Source organism: Bison bison, unplaced genomic scaffold (assembly GCF_000754665.1).
Source record: "Bison bison bison isolate TAMUID 2011002044 unplaced genomic scaffold, Bison_UMD1.0 scf7180017864254, whole genome shotgun sequence".
NCBI classification, from domain to species: domain Eukaryota; kingdom Metazoa; phylum Chordata; class Mammalia; order Artiodactyla; family Bovidae; genus Bison; species Bison bison.
In genome coordinates, this window is record NW_011494826.1 from 4,373,750 (window position 1) to 4,386,037 (window position 12,288).

The window sequence follows — 12,288 nt, forward strand, 5'->3', positions numbered from 1 at the left end:
GTTGCTGCAGCCACAGTTGTAGCTGAATCAATTCCACTGGGTGAAATTCTATTCTCCTGGGTAACAGGGTCCTTTTCTGTGCCTGCATCTTCTAAAAGCTGTACCTTCACCTCTTTAAAAACAGGCATGCTTTGAGTTCTGGAAATAAAAAAGAAAAAAAAGTCTATTCAATAAGCTATACTGAACCATTAGAAGAAATACCTACAAATGGCAATTTGCTGCAGGTGAATTTTCTTGATTTTTTTTTAAAAGATAAATTCCTATTTTTTGCTGTCAGCATATCAGTCATTTGGTTAATGAAATCTATTAAGGTTCAGGTCACCACACACTAAGAAAGTTAAAAGATAATTCCCAGAAGGCACTGATAATTTCAGAAAATATGACTTACACATGTGAAAAAGACATGGGCACAATTACAATGATTTATAGTCAAGAAGTGCAAATCTGGGACTTCCCTGGTGGCCCAGTGGTTAAGAATCTACTCGCCAATGAGGGAGACACAGGTTCGATCCCTGGTCTGGAAGGATCCCGTCTGTCATGGAATAACTAAGGCCATGCACCACAACTGCTGATGCTCGCATACATAGAGCCCATGCTCCTCCATAAGAGAAGCCAGCACAATGAGAAGTCCTGGCACCACAACAAAGAGTAGCACCCACTCACCACAAACAGAGAACACCCACAGGCAGCAACAAAGACCCAGTGCAACCAAAAATAAAGAAAAATAAAATTTAAAACGTTTTTAAAAAGAAGTACAAATTTAAAACATACAGCAAAGGCTCTAAGTATTCAGGTATCAAGTTTTACTCCCAAAGGAAGACAACCCAAGAGGGACTATTAAAACTGCTGAAAAGAATTTCTAAACTTCTAACTCATTTAGATTTAATAAATGTCACCTAATTTATTAAAACGGGCATAAAATACATTGCTAAGCAGTCTGGATTAAAGATGAATCCGGAAAATACATATTCACAATAAGGCATTTAACTAAACACTTATTAAAAAAAAAAAAAAAGACTGGTCAATTTTGTGCTGTGTTTGGCCTAAAAGAAATTAAAGAAACACTGACAAACTTGAAGAGTGCCTAAGACAAGTCTAAGTAAAATCAGCAGGAATGTGCTTCATCTCCAGCTGCTGGATTTCCACCTTCTGAATTTTAAAGAAGGCATGGAGGTCTTAAACTTACTCCTCTTTGATGTTGCCTCATTTCTATTAAGAGCATCATTTGTGTCACATTCTCAAAATTTTGAAGTTATCTTAAGTTCTCTACCCTTCAGTTACCTTCTCATAACCAACTGAGTCATCAGGTTTTCTCAATTATTTCATCACAATTGCAGGAATCATGCCATGGAATTATAGAAGTAGGCGAACCCAATAGCCCAGCTTCCCTAATTTTCTTCATTTTACAGATGAAGAAAGAAACTGAGGTCCACAGAGATAATGGGATTTACCTGATCACGTCATAGAACTAGTAAGTAGCCAAGTTAAGGCCAATGCCCATAGACCGTCCCATGACATCAGGCTTTTTCTCTCAAAACAGCACTTCTCCCTTCATAATTCTGCTCAGTACAAAACCATCATCTCTTGCCAACTATTTCATTCTTCCGGTTTCTATTTGCTTAAAAACTTTTCACACAGATTTCACCATTCAAAAATCTCAAGTCATTCCTTATAGACAACTGAAATAGGCTAATTTCCTATTTGGCATTCTGCCCTAGGTTCCAACACATACTGTACTTTCTGTTTCCTCTCCCCAGTCACTCTGCTCTCACTGACTGCACTACACTGTTCTCACAGGTGACTCCAGGCTTTTTTTCACTCTCTTCTCTCAATCTTCTTCACCCAACTTGCTCTAACCTTCTTCCCAAGATTCAACAAAAGTCTTACCTTTTCAATAAGCCTGTTCTTGGGGACTTCTCTGGTCGTCCAGTGGTTAGGACTCCGAGTTCCCAATGCAGGGAACGTGGGTTCAACCTTGGGAACTAAGATCCTGAATGCCAAATGGCACAGCCAAAAAAATAAATATGCCTGTTCTTATAACACTTCCTCTTGATCTCTCCATTCATTAATTTCTTTTCATTTACTTTCGATGGGCTTCCCTGATGGGTCAGACAGTAAAGAATCTGCCCACAGGGCAGGAGATCCAGGTTTGATCCCTGGGTCAGGAAGATCACTGGAAAAGGGGATGGCTACCTACCCCAGTATTCTTGTCTGGAGAATTCCATGGACAGAGAAGCCTTGCGAGATACAATCCATGTGGTCGCACAGAGTCAGAAATGACTGAGGGACTAACACAACACTTACTTCCAATATCATATAACTGAGGTTTGACAGTCAGCCATCCTAGGGTTTAAATGGCTTCTCTTGTGGCTCAACTGGTAAAGAATCTGCCTGCAGTGCGGGACACCGGGGTTCAATGCCTGGGTTGGGAAGATCTCCTGGAGAAGGGAAAGGCTACCCACTCCAGTATTCTGGCTTGGAGAATTCCATGGACTGAATAGTCCATGAGGTCACAAAGAGTCATACACAACTGAGCAACTTTCACTTTCACAGAATAGACATTTAACAAAACTAAAGCTGAGCACCGAAGAATTGATGCTTTTGAACTGTGGTGTTGGAGAAGACTCTTGAGAGTCCCTTGGACTGCAAGGAGAGCCAACCAGTCCATTCTAAAAGAGATCAGTTCTGGGTGTTCTTTGGAAGGAAAGATTCTAAAGCTGAAACTCCAGTACTTTGGCCACCTCATGCAAAGAGTTGACTCATTGGAAAAGACTCTGATGCTGGGAGGGATTGGGGGCAGGAGGAGAAGGGGACGACAGAGGATGAGATGGCGGGATGGCATCACCAACTCAATGGACATTAGTCTGAGCGAACTCCGGGAGTTGGTGATGGACAGGGAGGCCTGGCGAGCTGCAATTCATGGGGTCTCAAAGAGTTGGACACAACTGAGAGACTGAACTGAACATGTTAACAAAATTAACAATGTATCGAATGTTTCCTCTCACAGCTCTAATCATGCATTCCTCCATCTATGCACCTATTCTCTCCCCAACTAAGCTCTAAGCAACCTGGAGTGGGGGACTTTTATACCACATAAAGAAAGAGCACAGAGTTGGTTCTAAATATACATTTAGCTGACTGGTGTACTAAGAAAATATAATTCAGATAATCCCTATCGTGTAGAATTTCTGTCTGAAGTCTGAATGTGATTTATCCTTTAAGATCTCTCATTCTGTATTAATATCTTAAATTGACCAACAAGAAAAATAACATTATAAGGCCAGACATCAACTTCTTTATAAGCTTTAAAATTTTATTTTTTCCTATTATCAAATTAAGAAATGCTCAATGCAGCAAATGAACTTCTAAGTGTAAAGAACTAGAAAAAATGCACATAATTCACCCACTCAGAAGAAACTATTCCTTTCCTTTTTATCTTTCTCTAGAACTTTTTTTATTCCTAAATCCTCTGAATGTGGCATCTATCTCAATACTACACTGAAACCACTCTTACGAAGGCCATTAATACCTCCTCTTGCTCAATTCAATGGACACTTTTCAGTCCTTATCTTTATGTCTGAGCAGCTATCAAACTTAGAACCTCACTTCCCCGGTTTTGTTAAGACCAAACTCTTCACCTCTGGATAAACTTTCTGAGTGGCACTTAGAAATCACATTGCTTTCTCTGTATATCTCTTAAAGATTCGGTTTTCTTACAGATCTATCCTAAGCCATTTCTTTTCACTCTCACATTCCCACCAGGCCAATTCAACCACTTTCAGAGCTCAGATTACTATCTACATACAGATGACTTATATACATGGATTTCTAGCTTAGAAATCTTTTGCCAGTTTGACATCTATATGGCTTGGCGGGTAAAGAATCCGCCTGCAATGCAGAAGAGACCAGAGATAAGGGTCTGATCCCTGGGTTGGGAAGATTCCCTGGAGGAGGGTATGGCAACCCACTCCAGTATTCTTGCCTGGAGAATCCATGAACAGAGGAGCCTGGCGGGCTATAGTCCATGGGGTCACAAAGGGTCAGACGTGATTGAGCACATGGCACAGAGGTTCAATTTGCTATCAGACGCTTTTCACCTGGATGTCTCATAGGTATCTCAAACCCTTGCCAATGTCTAAAGTGAAATTTATTCCCCCAACACCTCCCCTTTTCAATGAATACTATTACTGACTGCATTTATACAAGTCAAAAATCTGGGATCCATCCTTAGCTCCTTCCTCATGGTCACATCTAAGCATCAATTCCTGTCAATTCTATCTCCAAATTATCTTCCAAACCTGTGCACTCCTCTCCAGGCCAGCATGATTCCCACCTTCATATCCTACCACTTACCAATGGATTCAGGATCAATCTAACCCATCTCTTTAAAAGATCTTTGAAAAGTTCATAGTCAATTGGTTTCCTAGACTTCAGTCCAGCCCTCTTCTAATCCATTTTTTCCTGAGTGAGCCTTGTAAGAAATATATATCAAACTTTAAAACTGTTAAATGATTTGCCATTTCTCTTTAAGTCCAAACTTCTTTGGTGTAGTTCATAACTCTACTTACCTTTCTGACACAGGAAAGGTCATTCTACCCTTGTTCCAGACACTCTAGACAGACTCGTCATTCCTCAAAGGCTCATTCCAGTCAATTGCCTTTTTTTTTTTTTAACAGCTTTACTGCATGTTCTAACATCAAATAGGGCAGATTCTCCATCATTCCATTTTTGTTTCTCCAAAATTAGCTATTCTCCACTGTGTGTATTCTACATGTATGTATTCTTAACAGTATGTGTATATATTCTCAACTGTGTACCCTTTCAAGTAAATTTTAGTATCACTTTGCCAAATTCCATCTGCCATTCTCAAAAGAAAAACAGAAAATCAAGTGACACGGACTACAGCAAAGTTTCTCTAGAGACACAATTAGACTATCTTTTAACCCAACATGAGAGTCATTTTTATGGTTCTGACTCATACCATTCTCTACACTGCAATAACCTTCTCAAAGGCCCTTCCTAGTTTTTCTTTTTCAATTCTGTTTGTTCATCCTGAAATAGGGAAAGACCTACTGTGAACAAGTAGGAGGGGTAGTAGTCAGTTACTTCTCACTGTCCACTTGTTTATGAACAACTTCTCCCTCTCGGATCTGAGAGTTCTGACTTGAAGGCAAGTTGATAAAGCCCCTGTTGTGGTTGCAAGTAGTCACTTCTACCTGGGGTCAGTTGGGTGGAAATGGTAATCACTTTTTCTCCAATGAATTAGATGTAATCTGAAATTTTTAGTTTATGTACAGAATTTGGGAGACTGCCCCTCCGTCATATCCTTACTTATGCCTTTTCTTATATATTTACAAACTCTAGGATACAATTTACCATCCAAATTCTCCTCCTAATCACCTATTACATGCTGGGAACTGGAGGCTGACCAAATGTCAAAAGGAAAAGCACCATTAAGCCAAACAACCAGCTGTGAAACTCTGGCTGGCTCAGATCACACTCCTTGTGGTTTACTGTGCTGTGCTTAGTCGCTCAGTCATGTCCAACTCTTTGCAACCCCATGGACTGAAGTCTGCCAGGCTCTTCTGTCCATGGGGATTCTCGAGGCAAGAATACCAGACTGGGTTGCCATGCCCTCTTCCAGGACCTTGTGGTTTAGAGGTAGTATTTACTTTGTTAGTGTTTCCCAGAGTATAATATGTATATTATGAATAACTATAGGTAAAAAAAGAATAAACTTTACTTTAGTAGTTGTAGAGCTCTGGTCCAGGAGTAGAATATATTTAGCGCAGGAACATAAATCTCATTCCACCCCCACTAGTGATTTTTAAAAATATCCCTGGTGATACATTCTTTCATGTTTAGCACAGTGCTGTTGTCAGGGCTGATTCTGTACTTCATCAGCAGTAAAGATAAAGCTGGAAGGAAGTATTTAGATAGAGTAATAGCCAGTTTTCCTTCACTCCACTCAGATACTAAGCTTGTCCCTTTCTCAAATCTAAGCAGAGATTAAGAAAAAGTCTAAATGTCCTGTTTCAGTAAGCAGTATTATGTATGTGGTCATATATGTGACCGATGCTACGAGTAGGATAGTGAAGTGACTAAGAGAGTACTCTTTAGACAGACTACCTGGGTTTGAATTCCAACCCAGTGAATACTTGCTCAATGACTTCAGGAAAATCAATCCCTCTGTACCTCAGTTTCCTTATCTCTAAGATGGGGATTCTGTAAATTGGGATGGTAATATAATCTGTATTATTGGATTTTGAAAAAGTTAAATGAGTTAATGCATATTAAGTGCTTACAACAATACCTCTTCAACAATAACCACAGCAACAATAATAACAGCCATTGTTATTATTGGCTGTTAACAGCCACTGAGTATTTTATACATGCCCAGCATCATGAAAAATGCTTTATACATATTATCACACATATATTTCACATATTGGAAAAAACAACTTTTTTCCCTAGGTGCAAAACATAAACAAAGCTGATTTTAAAGAAACACAAGAAATGCCTCACCCATTTTCTGTAAATGAAACTTACTTTTGTTTTAAAACTGCTCTTAGAGCATCTTTCTGTCCCACAGTGTACTGAGAAATAAAGATGTCATTTGCTGCAAAATAAAAACACAAAAATATACTTTAGATTCCTAGAAATGTATCACATTTTGATAAGCTACTCAAAATTTTTTAATTAAAAAAATGTTTGGGAATTCAGCAATATGATTTCTCAATTTAAAAAGACAAGAAACAAATTAAGTGACTTGAGTAATAATAGTCATAACTCGAGATTGTAAGAATAAAATTGTGTAGAAACACTTGGGGCCAAATTAGAGACATTTGTTCAAACTCTAATGAGAACACTGCTTCGCTGAAAACAAAACCAACTACTTTTAAAATGTTATTAAATCCATTTTTTCAAAGCATATTTTTAATCTATTATCTTACCAAAGACTATTCAGCCTTTATACTTAGGTATTAAATATCAAACTATGCAATAGGTTGGCAATAATAAAATTACCTTTACTATCACAAATCATTTTCTGGACTTCAGAGATTTCCAAGATTAAGTTGGAAGGAAAAACGAATTAAAAATGAAAACAAGAAAAAACTGTAAGGTTGTTTAATAAATACCTAAAAAAAAAATCAATGAATATCTAAAACTCTAAAATTCTATCCTTACCAAAAAAATTCTTACATGTGTGCTAAGTCACTTCAATTGTGTCTGACTCTGTGTGACCCTATGGACTGTCGCCCACCAGGCTCCTCTGGCCATGGGATTCTCCAGGCAAGAATACCGGAGTGGGTTGCCATGCCCTTTTTCAGGGGGATCTTCCTGACCCAGGGATTGAACCCACATATCTTATGTCTCTTTACCACCAGCACCACCTTGGAAGCCCAAATTCTTACATATTACAACATAAATGAACCATGAAGACATGCTAAGTGAGATAAATCAATCACCAAAGGACAAAACACTATATATGATTCCACACATATGGAGATATAACAGAATATATAGAGACAAGAAGCAGAATGGTGGGAAGGGGAATAGAGTTAGTATACAATGAGAACAGAGTTTTGGTTGGGGAAGATGAAAAGTTCTGGAGATGGGACGGTGGTGATAGCTGCACAACATGAATATACCTAATGCCACTTAAAAATGATAAAAATGGCAAATTTTACATTATGGGTATGTTACCAAAAAAATTAATAAATCTATCCTTTTACCTTTTTGTCTGTTCTCTTCCATTTTATTCAAAGGCAACACTTGCACTGCAGCATCTTTAGAAAAATCCTTCAGGATATGAAAGGAAGAAATGAAATGCATAAATCCACTTTATGATTCATTATTTATTAAGGACCATTTATTAGCTTACGTGACTACTGTGTCCCGGGAGGACACAACTATTTGTTTATTTATACACTTAATTCCAGCACCACCATGCTTAGGTACCCTGAGCTACTCAAAGATGTGTTGAATGAGTAATGAGCTGTCAGACAAGTGAATGAATTGGAAAATGAACAAGCAAGAGTGGTCCTGAAATTCAGATTCAAATCCCAATTTGCTACTTTCAGTAGAGCAACCCATGTAACATTTCAATGGTTATAGTTAAACGTAAAAACATGATTCACTGTGAGACAAATGTAGTTTATAAGGATGTCCAATGCACGGCACTACACCAGAAATTAATTTCCACAGTATTCTTTGTCACTGAGCTATAATGTAGTCTCAGAAGACTTCTTTATAGACATGACAACTACAGCCAAACAGATTTCTGCTCACATGTGTACCCCAGGACTTCACTTCTAAGATTCTATTCACTGCTAAGACACCATGACATTTTAAGTACTTGGTTCATTTAACATTGCTTCACCTTCCTTAGGCACACATTTTCCCCCCTGCTAAATCATTAAATAGAAAATAAAAAATAATAAAAGAAAATTTATACAAGCTATCTGCTGATAATAGGTGTTAAATTCCTAAAAATAGCCAGTGAGACTAACAATACAGTGGAATGCATCTGGGAAATCAAAGAATTCCCACAAAACAGTAAGAAAAAGCACAGCACATAAATATGTATTCACAAGAGAATAAATACAGGTGGCAATATAAATGAAAAAAATTTCCCCTTCACGAATAATAAAAGAAATACAAAATCAAACAATGTGATGCCCTTTTCACCTATCAAAACAGCAAACTTTGTTTGTTTAATTTTAATGCTTCATATAAATGAAGATGGAGGGAAATCCACTAATTTTACTCATGACCTTGCTGGAGAATACATATTGATACAGTTTTTCTGGAGACAATCTAGAAATATTACAAAAAATGTGTATATTCTTTTAGGTAATAATTTTATACCTAGAAATTAATATAAGAAAGTGAGCTCAGATACAAACCAGAATGTTCATCACCTGGTTGTACATATTATAAAAATTTCGGGGGAAAAAACCTCAATGTCAAATAATAGGAATATGAACATATAAACTATGGTACATACATACACTGAAATTCTGTGAATTTATTAAAAGCTCCTAAGAAAAAAAATCAATGACATGCAACAATAACTTTAATATTACTTAGTTATAAAATAGTCCCGTTTCATAAAATATACATATACATAGAAAAAAACTCCAAATGTTAACAGTACTTGATTTTATATAATTGTGGAATTTCTTTTTTCCTTCTTCTTTTTGAATTTTCTATAGTGATTTTAAGGTTTTGTTTTCTTTCTGCACATGTATAAGGATTTGCTCCTTATAGTAGGAAAACGTAACTTATCAGTAGAAAGAAACAAGTATGAAGAGGAGCAAATCTAAATATGAGCATATTGGACACAAACTTCTTTCATTTCCTCCTTAAAATAGTATGGTCAAAATCAATAGAGAATATAATCTTAGCCCTTACTTATGAAATAAAAACGTAATGCAAAAAGGCTGCAGTTTGTGTTCATGGTAAAATGATAAAGAACTAGGTTTGCTCTGCAGGTATATTTTATATTAGACAAATCTACACAAAACAAATTGTTAGCCCATATTAAATCTAATGAAATCCTGCCTGATGATCTTCCAAAGATCACCCTTTTATGTTCAATTATACAATAATAACATATCCATACATTTGAGAAATTAAATAACAGAATTAAAATACCATTAATCTTTAAATAAAGCCTCCTCAAAAAAGAAATAAAAACATCAACCCAAAGGCTAGGCATTTATTCAGAGACCAAGTATAGCACGTAATTATACCTTTTTATGATGAATTGTTGACAAAATTCATAAGTAAATAGCTGCAATACCCATTTTAGTTTACTTGTTAAATTCACAATATATAGTCAATATTATGATAAGCGGTCAAAGTCTAATTAAATTGTGTGACCAAATATATTTATAAACAAATATTTTCAGCATTATAAATTAAAAATGACGTTAAGATGAGAATTTCATGTTATTAGCTTTTAAATACCTCTCAAAAAAAAAAAATCACCCAAAAGGCTTCAGAATAGTTAGAATAAATTCACACTTCACTTTTTTAAAATTCTGTTGTTACAGCTCCTTTACCTTTACCTAGCAGTTTGTAAAAATATGTCTTCGGTAAGTGAACTTTAATTAAAAACAAGGCCTATTGCTAATCAAAATTTTAAAAAGCCTTACTTGACAATAGGTAAAACTTTAACATGAGTGTAATTAAGAATTCTTTTGCTTACACTTTCTGACACAGTAGGATTTTCTACTGGAGGCTGCTGATAATTTCTGGCAGAAGTTAAGTCTGATGAACCTAACAAAATAAAAGAATCAATTTTAGTGAGTTTTAAATTAGAATGTTTCCTGTAGAAACTGTATAAGCATAATTCAAGAACTATAAATTCCATATTAATGCAAGACCTAAACTGGAAGCCAATCTTCATGCAAAAAGCTTAAAATGTACATATATATATACACTGATGAAGGTTTTCACATCTGATATTTTGGAAAGTGAGGGCTCAGAACTGACAATCCAATAAGACAAGTATAAAAAGTTATACAACCAGTCACACTACTGAATTAGGACAAACTATGTGTGCAATCACTTGCCAGGAAGAAAACATGCACATGATATAAAAGCCTAGTTAAACAGCAGGCCTAGGTTATGCTGAAACTGCCAAAAGCAGCACCATAAAAACTACTTTATTTATTCTTTTTCGCACTTATATTCATTAATCTGATTACCAGTGAAGTGGGTAAAGCAACATGTTATCTTTACTTCCAGGGAGCTCAGACAAGTTAAGTGAATTGGATTATGGATGCCATCAAAAGGCAGAAATTGTGCTTTTTTACAATTCCAAACTGTACAGCATTAGCCAAACAGAAGGTAAAAAGCCAGCCCTACTGGTGAAAAGCACGTCACACTAGTTAAGTGTCTCCATCACAGATATGGACAAGAATCGTGTGCCAAAAAAAACACGCAAAGAAAAAATAAAATACGAAATGTTTTATTCATTCCATCTATTGAATATGATTCGATGTAGACTGTTCCTGCCTGGCCATTTTCCCAGGAAAAGGGGTCACTCTTCTAACGATTGTACAAGCGAGACATATCTTGTATTTAGGAATTTAAACATTAAAAATCCTCTAGGTTTTGAAACACACACACAAAACGAAATGAAAATAAAGACTAAAGATTTACAAAATCAAAAACCGGTTGAAACTATTTGGAATCACGTACCACATAACGTTCCATTCAAGCTCTTCCCAGTTCTAACAGGAAGACGTTTATTTGCAGACAACGCTGGAGGAACACGGGACAATTCACCTTTCAGCAAAGCCAAATTATCTCCCTGATTTGGAGAAACTATCTCACGAAGTCTCCTCGCTGGTACTTTAACCTTTTTTTTCTTTTCCAGACAAAACTCTGAGCCTTTCATATTACTGGTAACAAACCTAGTCCCACAGTTCTGAACAGAATTTTCTTCTGGGTCCATAAAACTTCAGAACAAAATTTTCACCGCTATGAGGATTTAGGGGGGCCGGGCGTAGGGGAGAAAAAATGAGGGAGGAGTATGATAAAGAAAAGGTTAATTTCACGTGATTTTGAAACATGCAATCATCAACTTTTACATAAAACAATGCCTAAACAGACTATCCACAAAGCCGGAAATTTCAATTTGGTATTTGACCCAGGATTGACTTACCCATCAATCCCACTAGAACATAATTACCCTTTAATTCCACTCAGTCTATTAATGCACCACGCCAATAAATCTGAAAGTGAGGAGGACAGGAGAACGGCCACATAAGCAATAATAACAATAACACAGAGCACTGCCCTACAGTACTCCGGGAGAGACGGCAGTACAAAGGAAACCAGATGCGGATGCGAGTTAAATGAGAGGGAATCAAGCAGGCAAAATGAAATGCTGTTTTTCCAAAATCACCTACATAAGAAGCTTAATAGCTTCCTTTAACCAAAGAGTCTTACACACCCCTTCAGAAGTAATCAGACACCTAAATTCACCCTTCCATGTCTCCCGAAAGCCCGGTTTCTGCGGAGTCACAGGTCTAATCTGACAAGTTCAGTTGCCCGCTGGTCAACACCTACTTCCCTTTAAACCCGCCCTTCAAACACAACACGCATGCGCGCCATGAAATCGTCCAAATCCTCCAACCAAAAAGCTAAACACTGTCGGGTGCTTCTCCATCCCTCTCCGGGTGGAAACAAACTGCCGGCGTGAAACACTTAAAACGGGTGTGAATTTTTTATTAAAGCCAGTAGTACATTGCCCCACAAGACTTAAAACAC

General features: G+C 36.9%; 1 protein-coding gene across 1 annotated transcript in view; it reads right to left on the minus strand.

Moving 5' to 3' along the window:
• KIAA0586 (KIAA0586 ortholog) overlaps positions 1–12,078 on the minus strand; it is a 133,316-nt gene extending 121,238 nt beyond the window's left edge. Inside the window, exons 1-6 of the mRNA XM_010847676.1 lie at positions 11,972–12,078; positions 11,215–11,496; positions 10,217–10,287; positions 7,737–7,803; positions 6,550–6,619; positions 2–138 (exon numbers count right to left, since the gene is read on the minus strand). Of these exons, the coding sequence (XP_010845978.1) occupies positions 2–138; positions 6,550–6,619; positions 7,737–7,803; positions 10,217–10,287; positions 11,215–11,470 (601 nt within the window). The 5' untranslated portion in view covers positions 11,471–11,496; positions 11,972–12,078. The remainder of the gene's footprint in view (position 1; positions 139–6,549; positions 6,620–7,736; positions 7,804–10,216; positions 10,288–11,214; positions 11,497–11,971) is intronic.
• Positions 12,079–12,288: the final 210 nt, after the last annotated feature.